Genomic DNA, 27,284 nt, shown 5'->3' with positions numbered 1-27,284 from the left:
TTTTCCTACTCACCCGTTTATGCTGGGTGCAACTTGAGGTGTCCTTCAGGAATCAGCCCAAGTTAAATTGCTTCATTGCTGGGAGGGGGTGCAGGGGAGAGGGCAGCGGGCGGGGAGGGAATCAAGCATTCTAAAATCTGAATTTGTGGTGTAGGTACCTACTTTCAGTTTTTAGAACAGCGCTGTGAATGTGAAAGCCTGTCTTGGTGATTAAAGTGTTCCCTTGTTGTAAGCTTGCCTATGGATTTTGTGGAAGCTTGGCTCTTGGTATGCAAACACAGGGCCACATTGAAAATTTGTCAAAAGCTGTAGGACGTGAATCCTCAATAGGTTTTTGGTCTAGATTTTGGTTTCCTTTTCTCTAGAAGCAAATGGAGTGGGGGTGGGGGGAGTGAGTGTTCTCTAGGTCACAATTTATTTGGTTATCTAAGTGCCCAAAGTCAGACTCATTTCCCAGAGGTCATGGGCAGTAATCATGTTCATGAATTATTGTGTACAAACTTAAAGTACATGAGGAATGGGAGATTTGGGGGGAAAAAAAAGATTTGAAGAAAATGTAGAAAAGTGTTAATTAAGTTTGTCAAATCTAGGTGTCAGGATATGCATATTGTTAACTCTGTGCTTTGGTATGTTTGAATTTTTTCCTTAAAAAACTTTTTTTTAACTTAAAATATATTAGAACTGCCAATTTAAAAGAATCCTATGGTAATCCTTTATAAATACTTTCCCCTGATTGTCTTCTGTGTACATCCAGATTTCAGCTATAGCATTTAGTTTTAAGCCTTTTTTGCATGATACAGTATTAACACACTTTGAAGTGCTCTCACATACTTTATTTCAGTTGATAAAATAATCCTGTGAGGGAGGTGGCGTGAACATTATTTTCATTTTACAGAAATGAACAAGGTTTGGAAAATTAAATAAATTACTTAAAATGACTCTTTGGTGATACTAGGATAGAAAACTGAGGTTCTGCGAATGAATCCTAACCCAAGGCCACTTGCAGTGGAACCTTTCTGCTGAGGGCAAGACTTGCCTTTACAAAAAATGGTGTTGGCAGTGTTAGGATTCTTCTGTGCATAGTGAAAATGCATTTTTATGTGAATTTCTAGCAAAAGTAATGCATTAGACAATTAGAGACTATCATCCTTTCTGGGAAGTAAAATTTAGAAACATTTAGAAATTTTTGAATGTGGAAAATGAAATAGTTCCTGTACACAGAGGCAGCAGTTTCCTTAAAAAAAAAAGAAAAGAAAAAACAGGAAATATAAGAGTATTATTTAGAACTAGAAGTGGAAACGGAAGTAAAAAGTGATTGCCTCTGTGAAACAAGACAGGGGAGGGCACGGAGTGTGGTAGGGCCTTGCTGGTTGTCCACAGAAATTCTTGAGTGTTTAAATTTTTTAAAGCCATGCACATAGTTTACTTTAAAAATTTTTAACCATTTTATTATAAAATGGGCATTATTGCCTCATTCTCTCCTCCCCAACATACAAACCTGGAGAAAAGCTCAGGGTGATCCAATATGAGTTTCTAGTTTATTTTTCTTTGATTTGTTCGAGGCAAGAATTTTTTGCTTGTGAACACCTAAAAATGGGGGGTGGGGGGTAAATTGGTTTTTTAAAGAAGAGCAGTTTTATCCCCCCCCCCCAAGCCTTTTTGCTGTCATGTTATTTTGGTTTGTTTGTATGATCTTTTAGACCTTTCACTTGACTATGCCTCTCAGCCAGCAAATCTCCAGTTCCCTCACATAATGCCACTTCCCGAAGACATCAAAGGCTCCTGCTTCCAAAATGGGAATAAACGGAACCATGAACCCTTTATGGCTCCAGAACGATTTGGAAACAGCACTGTGGGCTTTGGCAGTAACGTTCATTCCCAGGCGCCAGAGAAAGTGACACTTCTTGTAGATGGCACACGTTTTGTTGTGAATCCACAAATTTTCACTGCTCATCCGGATACCATGTTGGGAAGGTAATTGATGATAATTTCCTTCCAAATCCACTCTGTTCTCTATGAATAGAAATACCTGCTGTTTATCTTGCACTAGAAAGAGGAAAAGAAGCACTGATTGCTTATTTTTCTACCTTCATACTTTTATGAGACAGGGAGGGCAAGCTTGTAAAACACCTTATATCTGTTGATGATTTGGGGGATGTACTTAATTTCCTTACAAAGCCAGTATAGTAAAATGAGCCCCCACAACTACCTGAGCAGTCAGAACTGTGGAAAATAATCTGCTGAGTAGCATTCCTTAGTCCTCAGTAAACTCACTCTAAAGCAGAAGTCAGAGACCTGATTTCTGTTACCCCATAGTTTGTATACCTCACAAAAGTAATAATCTTCTCTGAGTTCCACGTCAAAGATCTAGAGTTAAGGTGAGATCTAAGTTGTTGTTTTTTTTTTCTTTTGCCTTTTAATAAAAGATAGAATTAGACATGGGTTCCACATGACATAAGAACAAAGGCATTTTACTAAAGAGCATTTCACCTGCCATCCATTGCCCATTATGCTTGGCAGGAGGATTATGCTGTCATTTTCTAATGTCTCCATCACTATTCAAGTTTTCCAAAGCCAAATCTTTATATCTGGCTCTTTCGTTGTTTCGTGATTGAGCTCTCTTTTCTTCATGTTCCACCCTCTGTGCTACTTTTAGACTGTAGTCTTACCATCTCCTGCCTCCAGCATTTTAGGGTTAGAGTTTAGGAAATGGAAAGAGCCTGCCAAGGAGGAGCACTGTCCAGAAAGTATTCTTGGAGCCTGGGCTGGGAGTGAGGAGATTCTCTTTCTGGCCAACCACAGACCTTAACATGAGGAAGAGCAGATTGGGATAGGAGTAAAAACAATAACTTGTATGTGTACACACAAACACTTGGCTTTTGAGGGTTTTTATCTACTTCAAAGTAGATCTTATTTAAAGATCTAACCTCACTCAGGACTTTGATTTAGAAATCAAAATGGACCATACTCATTTGTTGAGTTTTAGGCTAAATGGAATCCAGCTATTCAAATATATTTATATTTGAACATATACATAGAGATTCATGATGAACCATTTTTAACCAGAATCAAACTTGTATATTTCTCAGACATCTGAATTAAGACTAAACTAGGACATTAAAACATTTTCCAAATTGGCCCTATAGTTTATCAGACTTGACTTCCTGTCCTCGGTCTTGGTATCACTACACTATTGCACCCCCCTCCCCCGCTTCAAAGTCAGCATTAGCCTCAACACAGGCTGCTCTTTGAGGTAGAGTGCCTCTGAAAACAGTGATCAAGAGAAGCAAGCAAGCATTTTCTGGGTAATAGATTAATGGACTCTTGGGTGACGCCCTTTGAATCTAGGAATGCGTTGTTCCATGACAAGAGAGTCTGATTCTTTATCTGGGTGGTTCATCAGCTGAGTCAGCTGAAGTTATCTGTTCTGAGAGTTACTTGGGTTTGCTCTGTCCTGAGGTTATATACAGTGTGCATAAGCCTAGGCAGTGAGCTTACAGGTGTGGGCCAGTAGTCACAAGGGGGACAAGCTGAGAGATTGCGAATGGATTAACATTAATCCATGTCACTACCAGATAGAGAACTCTGAGCTTAGGTTCCGCTGATGATACTTGGGGGGCGGGGAGGGGGGGGGTGGATTACATGGCATGTTGACTATTTTGATTCATAGCTGTCTTGGCTAAACTTCAGCCAGAATGTTCCAGAAAAATATCAGCATTCTTTGAAGACACTTATCAAGATGGATTTCTTCTGTATGGTATAGTGGTTTGAAAAGCATGTTATTTGGAGTCTTTTTCAGACCTTTGAAAAGCAGCCAATTTAGGGTGGCGGATAACAGTTTTGAACGTTGAACATAGGGGTTCCCAGCAGATTCAGGAAGGAAGTGGCAGTGAGGCCCAATTGGAAACTTAAATCGGGCTGGCTGAAGATCCTGACTGCCTGCCTTGTCCCTCACTCTGGTTTCCCATTCCATAACTCAGATGTACAGTGGGAGTGGTGGAAGTCATGAGTTCAGTTTTACTGGAGGGAGGAAGGATGGGAAAAGAATAAGAAAAAGGAAGATCCCCCTGTGCCCTCATGACTTCTGAGTTCATGCGCAGAGCAGACCCCTCTGAACTATGTCAAACCACTGATGGGCCTAGTATCTACCATCCCTGCCCAGTTGACCTGAAGTTCCCATCTTTAGAGCTACTCCTCGGATTGAAGAGGGGCATTTCCCCCAGAACTCCAGCATTAAAAAAATGTATCAGGAAAGGGAGAACGTTAACATCTACACCTAGTGCTCTGGATTCATCTATCACATTAGATGTCTGAACAGCAAAACTCAGAAATACTGAGGACTGGCATACTAGATAATGCTAATTGAGAGAGGAAAAGAACAGGAAGGGTCAGGAGCGTGAGACCCCCTGTCTTCTTGAGCTGCCAGTTTATAGGTGGGTTCCTCGGTGGTGGGGAGGGCTTGAGAGGCAACCCTCACACACTCCAGAGATTTTCCAACTTGATTTGCTGTCCCAGAAGCACCACAGGTGAACCTGGAGGACTTGCTGCTTCATTTCTCCTTTGCTCAAATGCTGAAAGCAATTGCTGCCACCTTTTCTGTCTGGAGGGAGCTTCTTAATAGGGGTTGGATCCCACCACTGTGTTTTTAATTTATGAGTTCTTAAACTATGGGAACATGGAATGGAGTCTTACTGAATGAGGTGTCAAGGGGTCAGCCTCATCTGTGAAGAATCCAGCTGGACTGCAGAAGGTAACATTGTTGCCTGGTATCTTTCAGAATGTTTGGACCAGGAAGAGAGTACAACTTCACTCGGCCCAATGAGAAGGGAGAGTATGAGATTGCTGAAGGAATCAGTGCAACCGTATTTCGAACCGTGCTGGTGTGTAGGAGCCTTTCTGTTACCTCCTCTTCCCCAGGGGCAGGCACAGACTCAAGTCAGAAGACTTGAGGTCTCCATCAGATTGTTAACTGACTTTCGGTCTGTAGTTCCGTTACTGCCCTTCCCTCTTTATTTTCTATTGTGGTAACGTTTAAGTACTTCTTGCCTGTCAGGTACCAAGTTGGGATTAAACATGCCAGGAGAGCCAGGAGCCACTTGGCCATCTGATAAGTCATCCAGCTTGGTGGTAGTTCTAGTATCCTATCCGTTTAACAGAACCAGGAATGAATAGGGGGTTGAGGAAGTAAGTTTTCGTCTTGTTCTTCGCCTTCATTTCTTATTTTTAATCTGTTTACAGGATTATTACAAAACTGGTATCATTAATTGTCCGGATGGCATCTCTATTCCAGACCTTAGAGATACATGTGATTATCTCTGCATAAACTTTGACTTCAACACTATCCGATGTCAAGATCTGAGTGAGTACAGGAGCACTCCCAGCTGCATTTGAGCCACTGAACTTTGAGTTTGCTTGAAATTGACTGGTAACTTTTTGTTACTAGAGTTTCAAGCCTAAATTGAAAATCATCTGGGGAGGCAGGTACTGTGATACTAACCCATTCCCTCTCTCATGCTTCTACGCACTGTGAGGAAGTAAACAAAAGAGAACATGTGTTCGGTTCTAAATCTAGCTTGTCAAGTGAGTCACCAAGCTAATTGCTTCCCCTCCAAGGACCTGGTGTCTCAGTTCTTTAATAAATAAGGATACTGATTCTTGGACATGAGTGAGCCTTCCCTCATAAAGTCAAACAGCATTAATTGGCTGGGTTCTTCTTAGAATTATTTTTATCATTATTTTTTTTTAATTTTTAAAATTTCTTTTAATGTTTTTTACTTACTTTTGAGAGAGAGAACATAAGCAGGGGGAGGAAGAGAAAGAGGGGGGAGACACAGAATCCAAAGCGGGTTCCAGGCTCTGACCTGTCAGCACAGAGCCCGATGAGGGGTTCGAACTCACAGACCGTGAGATCATGACCTTAGCCGAAGTCATATGCTTTAACCCGCTGAGCCATCCAGGTGCCCCTTAATGTTTGTTTATTTTGAGACAGAGAGCAAGTGAGGAAGCGGCAGAGAGAGGGGGAGAAAGAAAGAATCCCAAGCAGGGCTGGACTCAGGGCTTGATCTCATGGACCATGAGATCATGACCTGAGCTGAAATCAAGAGTCAGATGCTTAACCAACTGAGCCACCCAGGTGCCCTATTTTTATTATTGTTATTGTTTACTAATAGCTTTATAGCTGTGAACTTGCTTAATTCTTACAACAGTTAGCCCTGAAAGCCAGGTGATAACCCCATGTAACAAATGAGAAGACTGAGAAATTAGCATGTTCAAAGCTCTAAGCATTAAAGGTGGGATTAGAACTGATTGACTGCAAATGCCATTTTCTTATCATCTCCTAGCCTTCCTGAAGTTATTTTGAAAACTATTCTTTGAGGTTCATGATACATTTCCCTGCATACTCCATGAAGTTCTCTAGACTTGTGGTTTCCCTACTGAGTTTAGCACACAGTTAGAGCAAGTCCCTTGGTGTCATTAAACTTAGATTATTCCTCTTCTGTGGTACTGTAACTCCATGAAATTGGGGTCCAGAGCATCTGGTACTACAGTCATCCCCAGACAGCAGTTGTATCTCTTGTAGAATTAATGTTTATGGTTTGACCTTGTACCGCTAATAAAACCGCACTTGTTCAGAATGCTCAGGGACTATTAAGCATGAGAAAGTTAAAGAGTAATGGAATGTGAAACATTTAACAAAATCAGCTTAATTAGCACTTCAGAGCAAGAAACAATTTCTGCCTTTAAAATGGGCCACCTCTCCGGAACTTATCAGTGACAACAGCCATTACCTCATAGTCTTTTTCACTCCGGTAATCTCTGCGCTTGGGCAGATAGGACGTTCACCTGCATTTTCTCTCCCCAGGCGCTTTACTGCATGAACTGTCTAATGATGGTGCTCACAAGCAGTTTGACCACTACCTCGAAGAGTTGATCTTGCCCATCATGGTGGGCTGTGCCAAGAAAGGGGAGCGAGAGTGCCACATCGTCGTGCTGACGGATGAGGATTCTGTGGACTGGGATGAAGACCACCCCCCTCCCATGGGGGAGGAATATTCCCAAAGTAGGAGCATACACCTGCACGGTGTAGATGGTTTCAGCGGGAAACATGCTGCCAAGAGTAACAGCTGCATCCTGTAACCAGCATGACTGTCACTGTTAAGCTGGCAGTGAGCACACTCACCTGGTGCAGTCTAGTGATGCACATCTAACTTTTATGCGGCTTATATGACATTGTTATTCCTCCCACTCCTGCCCCCGATGTCTGATACTGTGGCAGTGTGGTGGCGATACCGAGGCCATTAATTGGTGGTGTCATTCTTCTCTCCATTTGTGTCATTTTTAAACCCTTAAAAAAAAATTTTTTTTTTTTAACGTTTGTTTTTGAGAGAGACAGAGCATGAGCAGGGGAGGGACAGAGAGATAAGGAGACACAGAATCTGAAGCAGGCTCCAGGCTCTGAGCTGTCAGCACAGAGCCCGACACGGGGGCTGAAACTCACAAACCACGAGATCATGACTTGAGCCAAAGTTGGATGCTTAACTGACTGAGCCACCCAGGCACCCAAATCCTTTTGAATTGGTAACAGTTCAGAAAGTACAAAAGGTTATACATTGAAAAGTCTTGATCCCATCCCTGCCTCATCTACCCAGTTTTCCTTCTCAGTTTCTTTTATATCTTCCCAGGTGTATTCATTGCACGACCAATTACATACATGATTTTTCCTTTTTTTTTTTTTTTTTTCCAAATAATACCCTATTCTACAGACTGTCCAGTACCATGTCTTAACATAAAAACCTTCCGTGATCTTTTTTTATGGCTGTATGGTATTCTACTGCATGGCTGTGCCATAATTGATTTAACTAGCTGTGTTGTTGATTTAAGCTAGAAATTATAAATGATGCTGCAATAAATATCCTTTTAAACATAGTCTTTTCACACACACATATCTCTATGGAATGATATTCCTAAAGGGGCACCCGGCTGGCTCAGTTAGTAGAGCCTGCAACCCCCTCATCTCAGAGTTGTGAGTTCAAGCCCCATGTTGGGGTATGGGGATTACTTAAAAAAATAAAATCTTTATTAAAAAAAGTTTCCTAGAAATGGAATTTCTGTGCCAAAGCTTTGTTCCTTTATAATTTTGGTAGACGCTGCCAAAGTTTCCTCCACAAAGGTTAAACCATCTCAAAACAACATATGACAGGTTTGTTTCCCACACCCTCAGCAAAACAGCGTTTTATTAAACTTTCATCTTTGCCACTCTGATAGGTAAAAAATAGCCTCTCATTTGAATGTTTCAATCTGCATTTCTCATTTCATGATCAAGACTCACCATCTTTTCGTTTTTAAGAGCCATTTTAATTTCCTCTTCTATAACTTTATTTGTGCCTTTTGCCCATTACAGAATGGATTGTTAGTCTTTTACTTAGTGATTTGTGAAAGCTCTGTGACCACTCTTTATATATTAAGGAAATCAGCCCTTTTGTAATAAGAGTTGCAGATAGTTTTCCCAGTTGGTTGTCTTTTTAGTTGTGTTAATGGTGATTTGGCTACGCAGCAATGTTTTGGGTTTTTTTATGTAGTTGAATATATCAGTTTTTATTTTGTGGCTTCTGGCTTTTATGCCGTACCCAGAAAGGTCTTCCACACCCTGAGACTATAAAAATTTCTCACGTGGTTTCTTTCTTATGTTTGATCTATTACTTAGCATTTAATCTGTGATTCAACTGGATTTTTTTTCTTTTTTTTTTTTTTTTGGCGTCAGTGTCAGATATATCTTTCATTAGTCTGATTCTCTTAGCTCATCTCCCTCCTCTTTTGGAAGTCTTCACTCCGTGACTAACCCAGTTTTTCTTTTTTCCAGTTCTTTATAGCTCCAAGCTCTATAGATTCTTCAAATATATTGAGAATCGTGATGTCGCTAAAACAGTGTTAAAGGAGCGGGGCCTGAAAAACATTCGCATTGGAATTGAAGGTAATAAACATCCCAGTTAGTATACAGCTTGCTTGGCTTATGGAGCAGGTTGTATCTATGGGCACAGCTTAGGTCCTTAAAACTCAGCTTCCAGAGGACCTAGAGAATAGGCACATATGAAAACCACATTCCTACCCCTTTGAAGGATTCCTGGTTTTTTGTTTGCCCTTACGTTTCCTTTTCATGTTGTATCTAGTTGTAAATGCTTTAAAACAGCTGCAGGAAGAAGTTCCAACTTAACTGTTTGGGACAAAGAGCAGTGAGGACTAAGGACACTGGTGGGCTCACCAAGTGCGAGGGCCATTCCTCCAGGTCTTGGTGAGGATCTTTTTGGGATCTGGAAGGGTCCTTCTGAAAACTATAGCTTGGAGACTCGAAATTTTAATTTTTTCCACCACATACCTTGGAGGAATGTCTGTATATGTTGATAGAACTGCTTTAAATGATCTTGAGCAATGACTCCCAACCGGTGGTCTCATGGAAGGGTCTTAGACACTGATTCTTAGAGAATGCTGAAGCTATTCTGGTCACACCTCCACGAGTGTGTTTTTAATCTCGCTGTCTCAGTCTTGCCCACAGAGCCCATCAGATCTTCACTGTGTCTGACTTAGGTTGGAATTTCAAGTTGGAAGAGATTTTTGAGATCTGTTAAATCTCTTTCCACTGTGTCATTCTTTGGTAACTGGAAACTCCCGGAATAAGGTGATAAGGATTACTCCATTTCCCAGAGAAGCCCATCCACTGTTCTACCATTAGAATATTTTTCTAGTAGATCTAGTAGATCACTTCCTCTGTCTTCTTCTTTCTAGTTCTAGCCTCTGAAGCTACTTTGAGTAAGATTTCTCCCATTTCCATGTGATAGCCTTTCAGATTTTTTAGGCAACATTCCTGTTTTTTTCTTGAGGCTACACATTACACACCTTCTTAACTGCTTCTCTTACAGCGTGTTCTCTACGCAGTAGAATTAGAGGACTGGAGTTAGCCATGGCCTAGAAAGACTTCTCTGGTATTGCTGCCAGGAACTAACAGCTTCTGAAATTATGCACCCTGCCATTAGAAGGGATAGAATTTTTGTTACTTCCTTTGTAAGGGATAAGACCTATTCACCCGGATAGATGGGAAGTGCACGTGTAGGTGACTGGGAGTGGCAGAGCATGGTCAGGGGTCATTTCCCCAGTAGTTTTCATGCACAGTCTTTGAATTTGGGAGACAATTGATGTGGTTAGGGAAGGGAAAGTATGGAAGCTGGAGTGAGCAATTTGCTGGAGTCATGGGAATGGCCTTTTGCTTTATTTCAGGTTATCCTACCTGTAAAGAAAAAATTAAGAGAAGACCTGGTGGCCGATCTGAAGTAATCTATAATTATGTGCAGCGCCCCTTTATCCAGATGTCATGGGAAAAGGAAGAAGGGAAGAGTCGCCACGTGGATTTCCAGTGTGTCCGAAGCAAATCCCTCACTAATCTGGTGGCTGCTGGAGAAGACGTCTTAGAGGACCAGGAGATATTAATGCACCACCCACCCCAAGTGGATGAACTTGACCGGCTGAATGCCCCACTTTCTCAGATGGCTTCTAATGACTTTCAAGATTAGGGCCAGCTGTGGACCTACCCCTCTTCGGAGCACTTCTCTGTCCAGAATGTCCACAGCCAGTCCTCCCATGGTTTGTCTCACCCTGAATAGGAGACATGCTTCTCCATCCTCTCCCTTTCTCCCACAAATAACCTGTGTCCTTTTCATTACTGAGAAATCTGTGCCTCCGGCAGGGGATGAAAGGCACTCACTGGTAAATAAGCTACCAGCTTGGCAGTGGCCCTGGTAACTTGAAAATTTGGGGTCTGGTGCTGTTTACTCAGTCTTTGCATAACTGCAAAAAGCAGGAAAGGAAGTCAAGACTCCTGTCGCCTCCTATTCATCAAAGCAGTCCTCATCCTTTACACTTTGTTCTTGGCTTTTGTTTTGTTTGTTTTATACCAGGCGAAATGAATTACTGAGCAGCAAAGGGACCAGACTTTAAAAAGAGACAATCTCTGGCTTCCACAACCAGGTACTAATGGGAGTCTTATTCAGGATTTAATGAAGATGCCATTCCTGGTGGCCTCTGTGCCCAGATTGCATCCGGAAGACCTAGGCTGTCATCAAAATGTCCAAAAGGAAATTTCTTAAAGAGTTTAAATTCAGCTTTGTTTTTCATTAATGCGACGAATAATTCAGAACCATACAGATTCTTTGACAGGAACTCTAGTAATAGCGGAACAGTGTTTATGAAACCTTTTTAGGCTCAAGGTTTTTGAGCCTACACAAATCAGTTACTTGGAATGATCATTTGGAATGAAATTCACAACTCAAGTACAAGAACCTCTCCAAATCAGGCCACTTTGATCATCCTGTCTCGGAATCTGGTGTGAAGCCTTTAGGTCTTCACCCTAGGGCAGCACATTGCTATGGGTGTGGCTGGGAAACCTCAGTCGATACGGTTTAAAGATTTTCAAGAGGTGAGCAGAAATTTCTCACAAGTGCTTGGTTTCTCAACAGAAAGACTTCTAAAAGCTCCAGGGAAGGGGACATTTGGGGTGAAACTGAGTGCGGAAACATCACCTCACAGGCTTTGTCCCAACGCAGGATTTTTCTTTGTATGTTCTTTTCATACTGTGGAATTCTTTTGGATACCAGGATATTTGTTTTTGAAGTAGCCAGTTACACAGCTCACACTGCGTAAAAAAAACGTACTACTGTCATCCCCAAAGGAAGGATGAGTTGAAGGGATATTACACCTAGTAATTTTGTTTGATCTGTCGACTCTTGTGTTAATAATGCATTGGTGTAGGACAACCGAGATCACTCCCCCCAAGTACTAAACCATTTTCCCTTATGTCCCCATGGCTATTAGCAGAGCTAAATTTCAAGTCTAGAGCCAGATGTTAAGTGTCTGGGGATAATTTGTCATTTTGTGGTAAAGGTGGTCTTCTTATCACCTACCCAGAACCTTTACTCATCACAAATTTCAAAGAGGTACATAGTTTCCTTAACATCTTTAAGATAATGTGACTAGTTTTCTTAAATTCCATTCCCATAAGATACCATAGGACAAGTTAGTCGATTTTTTTTTTTCTGTTTGTTTATTTTTTTTTGAGAGAGACAGAGACAGAATGCAAGTCGTTGGGGCAGAGAGAGAGGGAGACACAGAATCTGAAGCAGGCTCCAGGCTCTGAGCTGTCAGCACAGAGCCTGACGTGGGGCTCGAACTCACAAGCTGTGAGACCCAGGTGCCCCAGTGGATTCCATTTTATTACTGCTCTAGTCCTAGTCCTCCAAAAGTAAAGTCAGATGGATGTCAAAAGCTGCTCTTTCCAGGCTTGAAGAACAAGAATGTTCTTAAGAAGTGTGTTGTCTTGTGCATGTGACCAGCAGCACAGTGGAAATCAATGCTCTGTTCATTCCTCGTAAAGAAGTAGAAGTAAGGGGTCAAACTGAGCCATCTCCCACCTACAGAGTTCTTCTGACTACCACTGGCATCCAGTTTGTAAGGCTGATGGCAAGGGTTAAAGTTTAGGATTAGTGTTTTTTGTAGCCAGAGGTTACTTTTAGGTCTGTGAAACTCATGGACTCATTTGTCAGGTTTGGCTTTAACCTTACCAGCCCTATACTCACACCCACTAACTGACCAGCCCAGATAATTGTTTAATGGTGCTTTATGCTTATCAGTTGACTTCCGTGCCATCACAGAGGAAGTCAGAATTAACCGTGTGGTCTGGTAAGTATAACTTCTGTTGTACATCTTACGTATTAACATTTAAGTATAAACATGCCGCAGCTAATACTCTAAAACTCATTAGTTCTTGCTTAGGTAAAAAGCCAGGTATGAAAGTATGGCATGTACTTAATAACACTTTGTTCTATGTAAATGATTAGTTTCCTCAGGCTTTCAAGGAGTAGTTCTTTTTTCCTCCCCAGAGTGGGTTCCATGTGCATTTGGCCCCAACCCATAGGGTGAGTGAACTAGAAACCTGTATAGGCAAATCTGCCAGTGTCCCTAGATGATGGTGACAAAGGGAAAAGTGGGGCTCACAGGTCCCTTCTTGTGGAGAGGGAGGTTTCTTCTGCACCCCCACCCTCCCAGTCTGGAGCTCAGCATCACTGTAGTTTGGTGGCTCCCCTTAGCCATAGCTGCTTGTTCCTGGGGCCAGGACATTCCATAATGGCAGGACCATGCAGTCCCCCCGGGGACAGTGGCTGGGTTGCCGTCATTCCCTTCAGAGTCCGTTAATGGCCAGCTGGGTAAGAGGTATTTCTAATAAAGGTGGAACTCAGGTTTGGTGTTTTGTTTTGTTTTTTTCTTTTTCTAAGTGCCTAAATAAGTAAGCCAGGCTGTTTATACAGAACCATCTTCAGAATAAGATGGTTTTGCTCAGACTGTCTTACTCAGAGGTATCTCAGCAAGCCAAGATAAACCTGAATTTGAGGTTTAGAATCTGAGTTTGTTAATGCATCATTATCATGTATCGTTAACTAGGAAACATTTGGCATTGAGCTGGAGAGTGGGCAAAGAGTGTTAACATGTGTCTGGTGAGATTACTTAACGGTTTCTCCAAAGTGGAGGGAAAGTATCAGAAAAAAATGACAGCAAAAATGGTAAGGAAGCTAGAAAGTAGCTAGACTGACTGCACAATTTGTAACAGCCAATATTATTTTAAGCTAAATTCCAAGAAACCAATGTGATATCTAATGTATACAAGTCTATGAAAATGCTGTGGAATAAGCCCAGGAAGGATGGATGTATTTGCAGAAAACAATCAGAGCACAGGCTTTTTAACTCAAATTGTCAAAGTGTGATATGGAGTCTTTTTTTTTTTTCTATCAAGTCAATAGAAAGTTAAGAATCAAGGGATTTTAGTAATTTATTCAATGCCACTTCTTGCCATTATTTTGAGATTGTTAAAATGGGCATAAGAGTTCAGAAAGGGAACCTGATGCCTTCACTGGTAGAGACGGAGCCACGTTCGTGCTGTGGGTGGGATCACCTCTGCGGAAGAACAGTACGTTTTCTCTTAAAGGCAAGATGCTTATAGGTTTTACCTCTTTACTTTGTATTTACTTTGAAAGTTGCACTTGTTCACCTACCAGTGTTTACGAAATCCTGTATTTGGGATGCTTTTTCTATAATAAAATATTATCATTTGTGTTCATGTTGTTTTTTAGCAGAAAATAAAGTTGGAAGTCAAGATATTAAAGGGACTGAAAGAAGCAGCACCTTGACTGCCCAGAACAGAGCCTCTTCCTTTCCTGTGGGGCTGTAGGGTCACTTTGAGCCTGTGTGTGCCTTTCCCACCCTATTTCTTTGTAACTCCGAGGTTTCCAGAACCCTAATAGTCTGCCTTCTTGAGTCCCTGGTTAACTGGAATTCAAGACCTCCTGAATCCTCAAATCCAACCAAGTAGGACCCCCCACAAAGCCAAATGTAAGTTTGAAAGGCGAGAGAACTCACGGACTTTTCTGTTCTGGTTCTGGTTTAAAGCAAGTGAGGAACCATGGCAGGAATGAAAGGTCCCCTGGAAGCACTGCCGTAGAGCTTCTGGTTTCTCCTTTGGTCTCTGTGGTTTGGCCTTACTCTAGTCCGGTGTCTACTTAGAATTTCCTCAGCTCACTTAGCCTGGGAGCTTCCTGGTGGTAAAACTCAAAGTGGGGCTAAAGCCAGCACCTCCCTAGCAGGTCTGCCTTCATTGGCACAGAGGCTAAGAACATGCTCTGAAGACGTGGCCTGTTGGGTATATTCTGTGCCAAGCACTGCACGATGATCTGGAGACACTCTTCAAGGGGGTTTTATAATTGTGTGGGGAAAACCTCTATGAGCAGTCCAGGTCGCTCAGGAAACCCAGAAGGATGGAGTAGCCAGTATTTACCATGAGGAGACTTCACGAGAGGATTCTAGAAGTGACAACGTGAACCAAAGCGTGAAGAATGAAAATTGTCGTTTTGGATCCATGAATGTGCAGAGGGGAGGCAGTCCAGGCCAACTCAACCATATGAGCAAAGGTGAATTGATAATAGGGAAGATGGGGTGATGCAGAGATGAAGCCAGAGTAAGGCAGGACTCTTTCTGCCTCAAAGATGTCTGGTCTCATTTATAAGAACTATTAGGAGCCCTAAAGGGCTTTATGTAGGAGAATGACATGATCAGACTTGAAATTTGAAAGAATTTCTTTGGCAGCAGAGAGGGCAGTGGGCTTGAAAGGGGAAGGACCAGGGACAAAGGTCAGCTAAGAGGCCACTGCAGCACATTCAGTAAGAAATCATGAAGACACTGCTAGGATGGATGGCTGCATCCAGAGTTGTGCATGTTTCCTGATGGGCGCGGTGTAAGAAGTTTCCTGCAGAGGGGCGCCTGGGTGCCTCAGATGGATGGTTCAGGGTCTGGCTCCTGATTTTGGCCCAGATCCTGATTTCACAGTTTATGAGCTCAAAGCCCCCACGTCAGGCTCTGAGCTGACAGTGCAGAGCCTGCTTGGGATTCCCTCTCCCTCCTCTGGGCGGGTGCGCACACTCACTCTCAAAAATAAACAACACAACGGAGGTAAGAGGAGCTCCTCTGGATGGCTTTCGTTGGAGCGTGCGTGAGGCCTTCCAGATGGTGGTGTCTAGTGTCACCTGACTCCATGGTCTAGAGCTCCGGGGAGGAGTCCAGGAAGTCTTGCCCACTTTGAAGACCTCACCGCAGAAACGGCAGCTGGAGTCACAGGGTCGGGGAGATCACCGAGATCACACGAGTAAGAAGGCAAAGGCATTGCTCGGAGGAGCACCAGCATTTAAGTGGTAGCAGAAGAAATACCAAGAAGGAAGTCAGGTCGGAGCAGAGGTTTGTTTTTGTTTTAAGAGTATGTGTGCGGCAGGTTGGTCAAGACGAGGACTGAAGGGAAGTCAATGGATGTGGCTGTCAGAACACCAGTGACAGGAGAAATGACTAGAAAAATGAAGACTAGCAGGTTTCACGCACAGGGTAATTAATACACGTTTCACACGGGCAGAAGTGAGGGGAGTGAGTTGAAGCGGGAGAGGGAAATGGGGAAGCGACAAAGGCCACTGCAGTGTTCGCGAAGGAACACCGGCTCCACACCTCTGCCACACTACAAGCCCACACCTGCCGGCCTCCGAAATCCCAGACCGCTCACTCGCATCCGCCAAGTCACTGCGGCTTAACCTCATCGGGGAGCTTCGCTCAGCTCCCCAGCACCGCCAGGTCGGCCTAACAGGACTGTTACACCACCACTAACGTAGCGGCTTCACAGCTGACGCCGCTTGCTCTCAAGCCACTTGGTGGGAATTCTCAAACTGCTCTGCGGTTCAGAACCATGGCAGGCTCCCTGGCGCATTCCCAGAGGGTCCAGGACTGTGCTCTGTATATTATGGATGCTTAACTGTTACCTGGGCAAGATGTTTTTCTTTGCAAATATGCCCGAAAAAGCATCATGGAGGTGGTTAAGTCAGTGGTGGCTCTTATAGCTCATTCCAGGGAAGTGTGTGATACCTAGGAAGTGAAAATACCATTCACTGAATCCTTTCAGAGTTCCAGAAGAAACACCATTTGGGTTAGACACAGAGGGCCAGGAGTGACACAAACAGGAGAAAGTGAAACCTAAATATGCTTTCCAAGCAAACAATTCAGAGAAGAGGCATTGGCAGTTGATGGCAGAGGATTCCTACTATGCCAGATAGGGGAGCCTGAATATTAACCCCGGAGGAACTCCTCCGTAGCTAACTTTTCAAAGTAGTTCTAAAAGAAACAGCTCCTGGCTGGTCAGTCGTTAAGAGCACCCGACTCCCGATCTCAGGTTTGTAAGTCCAAGCCCCACACTGGGTGTGGAGCCTACTTTTAAAAAATGAAAACAGAAAAACCGGTACTGAAGAGAATCCTGATGCACTCCTGAATCAAGAGGAGACTGAATGCTGACAGTATTCAGTTTCATTTCAGTATGCCATACAGTTCAAGTCCTGTCTTCTAACTCCCCCTACGGGAGCAGGAAACGGAACTATCTGTGAACAGGACCAACATTGAGCCAATGGTTCCCAACATGTCTCTTGAAACCCGTAAGCTTTGCAAAGACAATACACATTGTGGCCGCAGTTCTGACGCCGGATGGCCTTTGCTTTCCCACCTCTTTCTGGGGCTCCTTTCCCTAAGCCAGAGGGGGACCCAACAGGACTCCTGCCCCGGTGGACCTGGAGGGCCGAGAAGCCCCATCCCAGGAGGCTGTGAGGTTCCCGGTCGACCCCAGGCGGGGTAAACAGCTGTACAAAGGGCCCACCAACTGACAGCACTTTTGTCAGCCGCTCTGCCCTCGGCCTAGCTGCAGGGGGAGAGCCCACCGTGCAGCCCTGCAGCCGGTGGGAAGAACAGACGCTCAGGGTCAACAGAAGAGCGGCTCTCACACAAACACCGATTCAGAAGACGCGTTCTCAGCGAACGCGAAAGTAGGTCCCAGCCTCCCCGAGACAGAAAAACACTCTGCCTGCATACGGGGAGGCGGTGTTCCAGTGGTCCGCAGACAAAGGGGCTGGAAGAAGCCACCAGCACTCTGCCCCTTAGAGTCACAAGCCACACTTGCTTTAAAACACATCAGGTTCACGGTGTTTTCTCACACAGTTTTATTCAGAAGTTTAAAATGTGGGCATTTTCCCCTAAAACAAACCATCCCCTGCCACTCCCCACACACCATCACCACTCCTGTTAACTTCTCTTGAGCGTGCTTACCACACATACTTGCAAAACACCTGGGGATCAAAACGTCAACTATTGGGTAATACAAAGGAACTACCAAGTTACACAAAAGAATCTCATTTACTTCCTTGTCACTAACAGACCATGAATGAAAGATTAAGGGGCAAACATTACCTTCATCCAAAGTTAATACTTCCCTATATTCCTTTTTTTTCTTCCTCTAAGACATTAAAACCCAAAGCAGTTTCATTTACTACTGTAACTCTGATATTACCCCATTTTTCTTTGCTGAATGGCTGAGCTAGGACACACTGTCAAGTTGATCCTAACCTCAAGCCTAGCAGAAAGCAGACTCCCAGTTGTAGCTTGGCCATGATGCTTTGCAACAGGCAAAATTACCACACAGGTGCAAATGATGCTTGAAGAGTTATCAAAAATTTTAAAATAATGCATTAAAATGGAGCCTCCACATTTTTCTGACGCAGCAAAATTCCTCTAAAGGTGGTGGCAGCTGTGAAAGAAAAGGCACTTTGTGCTAAAATTCAGAGGGTCTCTTGTGAGAATGCCACAGCGGAGAGGCCTGGTCAGCCAGAGCTGCAGGCTACCCTTTGGGTGGAGAGGCGCATCCCCCAGGAAGGCATCTGCAAAGGAAAAATTCGTAATCATGATTCCAAGGCAAAATGGTTACTTAAATCGGAGAGGAGAAATACCGGGAGAGAAGACAAAACACGGCTGCATCAAGGACTGAGGAGTGAACTTTACACGGATTCGTAGGCTGGCTCTGCACTTTCTAGGGGGCTGGTTCCTTCACTTCCAAGGAGGTTCCAGAGACCAAGCAGGAGCAGCACCTTAGCCAAGAGGGGTTCCAGGCTTCCTGCCTCTGCCCGGACTCTCCCTGCTGTGTTCCCAGGAAGGAACCGAGTTCCTGCTGGCAGCGCCTGCGGCTATCGCTGGTCCACGACAACGTCCGTCTTAGGGATTTTCTGATACGGCCATGAAGAGACACTGAAGGTTTTCCACGTGATCTGGGACTCCTTGGCAAGGCCCCGTGGCTTCTGGGCCTTCTGAAAGCACTGAGAGATGGAGCTAGTATCCCCCATCAACACTCAGAAAAGCAGCTTGAGTATTTTAGATGGGCAGGAGGAGAGAAATCACTGCATTGCGGGTCTTTATGCTAGTACCATAAATAAAGTGCACCGTGAATGGTGGCTATCCAAGCCACTCGCCCGAGGCCGAGGTATGGGGAGAAGCCCCCCACCACCCCCTCAAAGGACGGTGGGGCGTCTCCTTGAGCCAGAGTGCTGGCTGCTGAGGCTTTCGTTATTGCTTTATTTCCTTAGTACTATGGAGCTTTTAGCTGTAAAGGAAAAGAAATACTTGGTGGGCTTGGCAGAAAGCGTGTCTGTCACAAAAATCACAGAAATTGGCTGATATTCAGTAAGTACGTGTTACAATCTCAATAATGTTTGATGATGGCTGTTTTTTCTCCTCCATTCTGATGAACTTAGGAAAAGGAGTTTTTTAAAACCTCTATCAAATTGGCTCACGATGCTTCTGAAGAAGCAGCACAGCTGTTTATGGCCGATGCAGTAGAAATGGTCGTCTTTGTTCTACGGGTTTTCGGATGCATTATGGAAGAGACTCCACTTACTATCGCGTTTCAGGAGTTTACCATGACACACCGGTGGGTTCCGGAAACTTCTTGGAAACTCTTTCAAAAGAGCATGTGAGAGGAAAACCGCAATGTTGTACAAAGAACTCCGCTCCATTTAGGGTTCTAGTTCAAGGATACTATTTTGCTGCTTTCATGTAGGAAGGTATAGCCCCCCGAGCCGTCAGGCCCTCAAAGCGCTTGTATGTGTAATTGATGAAGACCCAGTCTTTGTTCTTGTAGTCAGTCTCAGGGTGATTACTTGTAGCCACTGGGAAAGAAATAGATGTGAGAATTGATTCACTGCCTTACCCGAATGGACTACTCAGTACTGAAGACATGACATTCTGAAGAAGATACCACAGTTTCTAGTTGGGAAACATTGTTTTTCACTCTGCGAACTGCCTGCGTTTGCTTGCCTATGTTCTTTGAACCTCCCATTTTTCACGGATACTTTAAAAGTTGTATTTTCCCACTCCCGTCATTTCAGGTCAGCTAACCTTTAATTTAACAAATAAAAACCAAAGAACAAACCTGTGTGATTTACCCATCCAGTTCAAACATGGGAGTTTGTATTCAGTCTCCATTCGACAAGGTGTCACTGCTGCCCAGCATTAGCACTGGAAAACTACTCGCAAAGAACCGAAAGAACTGATGTTCCTCTACCTGACTTGTAAACACAACCCCAAAATGGGAGCGGAAATGACGTCCCTATGAGGCAGCAGGAGGCAGTGTTGGGGATATTACCTGTTGGCTTAAGGATATCAGATTCCGGAAACTCATCGAAGTTTGAGGTATCATCGATGCTTTTGATTTCAATAGATATTGCAGCAGGTCTCTCTCTGCCAAGAACAGACATGTCGAAAACGACTGTGGTCAGTAATCACGCGGATCACTGCTAATTAAGTCTTTCTCCAAAAAAGCCCTCTGGTCGGGGCGCTGATAGCACAGAGCCTGCTTGGGATTCTCTCTCTTGCTCTCTCTCTGCCCCTCCCCGGCCTGTGCTCGCTCACTCGCTCGCTCTCAAAATAAATAAACTTAAAAAGCCCCCGGGTCTGACGTGGGAGGACTATCCGCTGGCAGGCAGCGTTGACTTTCTCTGAAAAGCTCGTGACACCGAGCGACCACGCCACCTGACCGCATCCAAACCAAATGAAAAAATACAAATAACAATTTTTCACAGCTGGGAAGAAAGACAAAAATAGTGAGAAAAATGAAACTCTAAACAATGCACTCCCCTCGAGGCCTGCCCTGTCTGTAAAAAGGGCAAGTAAACCTCTGGTGCTCCCTCACGAAAGGCTCTGCGCTTCCTTCTACCAGAGGCTGTCAACAGAGAGAGTGGCTGAGGCGGAGGTAAAACTTACAGGAATGTAAGTCAGAACACAATCACGAGAGATGACGTCTTCGCCTTCTGTCTGGCAACCAACCAACCTGAGTAAGAAGGTCGGACGGCAGCAGGCGGTGCAGGCTGTTGCTGCCACTGGCTGCGCTCCGCAACCGCCACCGTGGCCACGTCCACCTCCCTCCCCACCCCCATCCTTCTTCCTCTTTCTTCCCTACCTCCCTACGCGTGGGGACAGCCCTGCTGGTGGCCCCCTGGTATAGAGAAGCTGGTGTGTTCTAGGTAAAAGCAAGGGCAATGTGCTTCTTAGGTGCCCCCTTCACCACGGAACCCAAAGTTCACTTCACTCTGGAAATAACTGCTGGCTTCCCCATACCCCATGCCACACGGCTGACAGGAAGCCCCAACTCCCCATCCTCACCGCGAACAAAGACAAGAAAAGACCCTGAATCTCTGAGCAGCTCTCTTCCCTTGCGTGACTTACCAATAACAGTGTTTCTAAATTACTATTAAACAAATTACAGACTTTCTAAAATAATCCCGAAAACTTTTATATGGATATACCTGATATGTTCCCAGTCAACGCCTTCAAAAAAAGAGTTACTTTTGATTTCCTCAACTCCAGGGGCTCCAATTCTATGTTCCCACTCACAGCAGAATCTGGAAAACACAGAGGCCTTTCAGCATACCTCAAGTAATCACTTTGGAAAAAGAAAAAGAATGCCCCCCTCCCCCCTTTTTTAAACAAAGGGATGGGAGAGAGAGGGGGCAGACCAGGTAATAATTTAAGTTTAAAAATATGAATTCATTCATGTCAAAAAGCCTGGGTGGGAAGTGTTCTCTAATACCTCAAAATTAGATCCTTGGCTTTCTCAGAAATAGGAACTTCTGGAGGAAAAGTCAAAGTTTCTTTCCAGTTCATCACCTTCTTATATGTCTCTTGAGGGGTCTCAGAACAGAAAGGTGGGTAGCCTGTAATAAAAAAAGCACTTCAGAGCTTTTACATCCCAGAACTTTGAATCTGCCTGACAGTAGTCTCCTTAAGATGATTCTATATATCTTCAACCCTCCATGACACGCACAAGATTTCCACTCATTCCAGAAAACATCTGAACTAATTTTTCATTCTCCCCCAAACTCCTAAACCCAAAGTGAGTTTGTGCTTCTGGTACCACAAAAGGAGCCGGCTCAGAGCTGAAGTTGGGAAAAGAAGGGAGGACACACAGAGGCTGCACACATGGAAACCACTGCGCCAAAGAAGAGAGGAAAGGGTGGAACATCATTAAGAAATGACTCCGTTCTAGGAATATCCTTATGCGGGTAAAGTGCCAAACAAGTTGGTAAGAAAAAAACCAGGGAGGCGCCTGGATGGCTCAATCCGTTAAGCGTCCGACTTCGGCTCAGGTCACGATCTCGCAGTTGGTGGGTTCGAGCCCCACGTCGGGCTCTCAGCTGACGGCTCAGAGCCTGGAGCCTGCTTTGGATTCTGTATTTCCCTCTCTCTCTCCCCTCCCCCTCTTGTGCTCTGTCTCTGTCTCTCTCTGTCTCAGAAATAAACAAATATAAAAAAAAAAATCAAAAAACCACAGGCTTTAAAAGTGACCACCATGCCTCTTACTGAGAACTACGAGGCAAGAGGATAAATACTCTCATACCATATTACTCCGCATGCCCTCCACACAGATCACATCTGCCTCCACCGGCATCCATCCAGCGTCTCCAGAGACAACGCCGCCAGAGGCCACACTAGTCACCCACAGAATCACTCAGTACAGCCACGATACACTTACTCTTCTAGTGCTCTCGGGCATATGACCACCCCACCCCCCGCCGACCAGAGTGTCCCCCAAATACCCAGACACACCATCCAAACAAGAGGGAGAGAGATCAGAGGATTCCATGCTTTGAAGGCTTAGAGAAAGGAAGGGGACAGCAAATAAGTAAAGAGCATGTGAGGCAATGCCCAGTTAAAGTTCCCTGCATACAACGAATGTTTAACAAATGTCAGCGACTGAAAGAGCTGCCAGATGGAGAGGATGAAAATGCAGAATGGATAAATGATCAGCAAAGCAACCGCAGGATGCCAGCAGGCCAGAGAACATACTTGGCTATTTGACGGCCGAGCTTTCTGCCTAGGAAACTTCACGTTGAAAGACAAGAGGGGAGAAGTGCTTAGACCACCCCTAATCGAAACAGTCTATTATCAGTATGCGACTCAACCCTGGCTGCACAGAGAAAGCCCCTGAAAGCACGCAACTTACCGATAAGCATCTCGTACATGATCACGCCGAGCGACCACCAATCACAGAGCTTGTTGTAGCCGGTCTGCATGAACACCTCAGGAGCGATGTAGTCAGGAGTGCCTACTGTGGAGAAAGCCTGAAACAGGCAGCACGCATCAGGGGGGCTCAGCAGGCAGGAGGGTGCCCAGAGTTCTGCTCCAGAGACCAAAGGTTTCAAGCACCACCTATGGCTACCCCCAAACTAACTGCACAGGATGGCCCAGGAGCTTAATGGCAAGTCTGATTTGCCAGAGCACTTCCAAAATGAACAGTGAGGCGAGAGACCATTCCCAAATACAGCCAAAGCCCAGAGTCCACCAGGACACAGGATCCACGTTCACTAGTACCGTAAGTGACTGAGTACCCAGAGAATGCCAGGCTCTGCACTTAAATGCTTATGAGCCTATTTAGTCCCGACACAACTCGGTAAAGAGGACTTTAGTAGTCCAACTTTGCAGATACAAAAAATCTAACTCCCAAAGCAGCTTTGTTCACAGGCTCAGAACTAGTTAAGTGGCAGAGCTCAGTGTGCAAATTTAATACCTTGTCTAAATCCTCCCTCTTTCTACCACCAACATTCCTCGATTTGACAAAATCGTAAAGGGAAGCTTTATTATCGATCACCAGCTAGTCATATCCTATAGGTTAGAGATTTACATCAATTTACCAAATTTACTTATTTATGTAAATAGTTCTTAGGGGAAATTTTTCTAAATTCAAGTAATCTACTGTCATATACAAGGACTACAATACTAGGGGGAAGTACACTCAGAGCCCTCCACTGTGCTCAGAATTTGAGAGTTTACAACACAGAAGACTCAGATTTATCTAAGTGCTTCTGATATTATAGTGCTTTTTTTTTTTTTAACATTTATTTATTTTTGAGAGAGAGAGAGAGCACACGAGTGGAGGAAGGGCAGAGAGAGGAGGACACACAGAATCCGAAGAAGACTCCAGGCTCTGAGCTGTCAGCACAGGGCCCGACGCGGGGCCTGAACTCACAAACTGCGAGATCATGACCTGAGCTGAAGTCGGATAACTGAGCCACCTAGGCGCCCTTGTAGAACTTCTAGAATAAAAAAAAATTATACCTGTGTTGTCTTTGGAAAATATTTACTATGGAATACTGCAAACATACAGAAAAAAAAAAACAGGACAATACAACACATGTGTACCAACTGCCCATACTAACAAGATGAGTATTTGTCTCAGATCAATTTTTTTAAACACAAAACTACACAATTAAAACCAGATCCTCCCTCCTCTCCTACTGAAGTCAAAATCACCCTAAAGTTGCAGTGCTATGCTTGTATGAATATTTGCATAACTGGCATGATATTACTTCCCGAACATTTCAACTTTTAATAAAAGGTTTCGTCTGGTGCTTAATTATTCTATATAATGCTACAACTTGCTTATTTAACTTAACATTATGATTTTGAGATTTATTCACGGAGCTCTGGCTCACCCATTTCACTGCTGTACACCTGTCCATTATACAAATGTCATAATGTTTTTTTTATCCATTCTTCTGTTGCTTCTAATGTTTCACTATGACAACACCTGAGTAAACATTCCCGTGACACCTCCTGGGCACTACAGTGAGAATTTCTCTCGAGGATATACCAGAAACAGTGTCACTGGGTCTTGCATTATGAACATCTCCAAGTTAACCAGATGTCTTCCAACTAGCATCCAAAGTGGTTATACCCATTTAAACACCCCCAGCGGGGATGAGCTCCTGGTATTCCCTATCTCACCAACACTTGGTTTTGTCAGACTTTCTAATTTTTGCCAATCTGATGAACATGAAATGGGATCTTATGTTTTAATTTGCATTTCCTTTATTTCTAGTAAGCTTGAACATGTAGTTATATATTAATTAGCCACTCAGGTCTTTTTTCTGTGAATTCCCATTCAGATCCTTTGCCCATTTGTTTTTTTAGTTGCATTATCTTTTTTTTTTAATTGATTCATTGGAATTCTCTATGAATCACGGCATTAATCCTGGGATTCAGGAAATTAATCCTTTTTTAGTTTTAGAAATTGAAAATATCTTCTCCCAGTGTGAGGATTGTCATTTTTATTATCATTTTTAAGTGATGTGATAATTTATTATATACCCAAAAATGTGTAATTATCAAATTATGAAGCATAATAAAAATGAATAACTGTAAGTTCAACTAAAGAACTGAATTATTTCCGATGTCATTAGACCTAAATTTGCACTCCTCTCCCTTCTGTCAGCCCACCTCTCCTAACCTCCTAATCTGACCTTACAGGTCAATTTTGTTTATCATTCCTAAAGAAATTTAATTTTGCCCACGTCGCTCTCTAAATGAGATCTTAGTTTTATTTGGGGGCTTTGTAAAAATGATGTCATTCTACATGCAGTCTTCTGCTATTTTTCTTCTCAATGTCTTGTTCCTAAAGTTGGTCCATGATGTCACATGCAGCTGTAGTTCAACTATTTTCATGGTTGTAAAATATTCTATCCCACAGTGTAACCATTTTCCTGTCTATGGACACTGGGTTAGTTCCAGTTTTTTGCTATGACAAAAATGCAGTGAACATTCTTATCCATGGCTCCTGGTTCCCAAGCACAAGATGCCCCAGGCCATATGACTAGGGGCAGAAGTGCTGTTTGTAGGGCATGCACATGAATTATAAGATAATCCCAAAGGAGTGGGAGCATGTGGCTTATTTTTCATTTGTTTATGTCTTTCAATATACAGAAGGGTTTTTTTCCCTTTAAAGTAGTAAAATCAAGTTTTATGATCTGTACTTCTTTTATCTTCATATTTAAAAAAAAAAAAAAATCCTTCCTTACTCCAAGATCATGAATACACTGCCCTCTTCTTTCTTCTAAAAGTTTTCAAGTTTTATTCTCCCTCTACAATTTATTTTTGTGTATACTGTAAGACAGGAATCCATTTTTTCCATATAGAATTGTACATTGTTTTTTCTTTTTTACGTGGTTTTCTCTTAAATACAAATATTAAATAACATAAATGCCAGTTGTTTCAAAGTCTGAGACATGGGGGCACCTGACTGACTCAGCTGTTTAGGCATCTGACTCTCGATTTCAGCTCAGGTCACGATCTCACAGTTCATGGGATAGAGCCCCAGTCAGGCTCTGCACTGACTGCGTGGAGCCTGCTTGGGATTCTCTCTCTCCTTCTCCCTTCTCTCTGCCCCACCCCCTGCTCAAATGTGCACGCATGCTTGCTCTCTCTCAAAAAAAAATAAATAACTTTAAATAAAGAAGTAAGTAAAAATAAAGTCTGAGACACGGACTGGACCCTCCCCAAGAAGTATTTTCATTCTAATTATAAAGGCTAAGAAACTACAGCAACCCTTCAATTCAGAAAGTAGGTTTATTACAGCAAAGCCAAGCGCTAAGTAAATCTTATTTGTTAAAAGATTTGTATTATAAAACCAGGGATTGGGGTGCCTGGTGGCTCAGTTGGTAGAGCATGTAACTTCACCTCAAGGTTGCAAATTCGAGTCCCACGTTGGGCACAGATTACTTAAAAAAACAAATATAAATATTTTAGCCCAGTGGCCAAAAGTTAAACCCTGGCTTGCTTTAAAAAAAATAATAAAAAATCACAGAAGAGCCTTATCTTACGTTAGCTTCCAAAACACAGGTAAATATCAGTTTCCCAATAATGCAGGAGCTACTATTTAAGAAACAGTCTCTTTAGTGGAGGCCCTCAACCTTCACTATACAGTAAAATCACCCAGAGTCCTTTCAAAAAATCAAATACACAGATTATATGCCCCAAACCAACCGAATCAATCTCTGGGAGTGGGACCCAGACATCAATAGGTTCTGAAGTCCACAGGTGATTCTGATGTGCAGCCAAGGTTAAGATCTACTACTCTATGGAGAGACACAATAGAAGCATCTGATCAAATTTGTTCCTGGCATTTCCTAACCCTCAACAAGCTATGTAAACAGTTTTTCAACCACATATAGAATTCAAACACTTCAAGAGTATCAGAGTTCCTAAGGAAAGGAGACTATGATGTGACTGACTATACCAACTTTAAGTATCCCCAAGTTAATGTTAGAAAAAAGATATCAAAGATGAATTTCAGTTACCACATCTCCAGAAGTGTTTGGTTTAAGACCATGCCTCCTCCACGGCCCAGGTTTAACAAAAATATTCATTATGCTCATAGCATGGTCTGAGGCCTACCAGTGGGCCTCAAATCAAAAAATGCAAGCCTTTCTTTTGATGCTTTCTTAACCTTACGGGCATCCTTTTTCACCATGACAGCCAGCTACTACCAGCAACCTACTAAATGAGTTACTAAAGAT

At 43.4% G+C, this 27,284-nt stretch overlaps 2 protein-coding genes across 5 annotated transcripts in view; one reads left to right on the top strand and one right to left on the bottom strand.

The window, feature by feature from the left end:
- Positions 1-14,150, top strand: part of KCTD20 (potassium channel tetramerization domain containing 20) — a 37,315-nt gene extending 23,165 nt beyond the window's left edge. The window contains exons 3-8 of one of the 2 annotated variants that reach the window (XM_027057878.2): positions 1,701-1,974; positions 4,778-4,880; positions 5,239-5,359; positions 6,863-7,060; positions 8,861-8,971; positions 10,270-14,150. In XM_027057878.2, coding sequence (XP_026913679.2) covers positions 1,701-1,974; positions 4,778-4,880; positions 5,239-5,359; positions 6,863-7,060; positions 8,861-8,971; positions 10,270-10,562 — 1,100 coding nt within the window. In that variant the 3' untranslated portion in view covers positions 10,563-14,150. The remainder of the gene's footprint in view (positions 1-1,700; positions 1,975-4,777; positions 4,881-5,238; positions 5,360-6,862; positions 7,061-8,860; positions 8,972-10,269) is intronic. The other variant, XM_015069810.3, reaches the window with a different exon arrangement.
- A 3,633-nt stretch (positions 14,151-17,783) lies between these two features.
- The window catches only part of STK38 (serine/threonine kinase 38), a 51,879-nt gene continuing 42,378 nt past the window's right edge, over positions 17,784-27,284 (bottom strand). For all 3 annotated transcript variants that reach the window (XM_053222891.1, XM_027057877.2, XM_015069808.3), the window contains exons 10-14: positions 22,937-23,054; positions 21,524-21,647; positions 21,240-21,335; positions 20,081-20,175; positions 17,784-19,604 (exon numbers count right to left, since the gene is read on the bottom strand). In XM_053222891.1, the coding sequence (XP_053078866.1) occupies positions 19,474-19,604; positions 20,081-20,175; positions 21,240-21,335; positions 21,524-21,647; positions 22,937-23,054 (564 nt within the window). In that variant the 3' untranslated portion in view covers positions 17,784-19,473. The remainder of the gene's footprint in view (positions 19,605-20,080; positions 20,176-21,239; positions 21,336-21,523; positions 21,648-22,936; positions 23,055-27,284) is intronic.

This window comes from Acinonyx jubatus, chromosome B2 (genome assembly GCF_027475565.1).
Source record: "Acinonyx jubatus isolate Ajub_Pintada_27869175 chromosome B2, VMU_Ajub_asm_v1.0, whole genome shotgun sequence".
NCBI classification, from domain to species: Eukaryota; Metazoa; Chordata; class Mammalia; order Carnivora; family Felidae; genus Acinonyx; species Acinonyx jubatus.
Note: the sequence above shows the minus strand (reverse complement) of the source record. Positions and strands in the feature narration are given on the sequence as shown.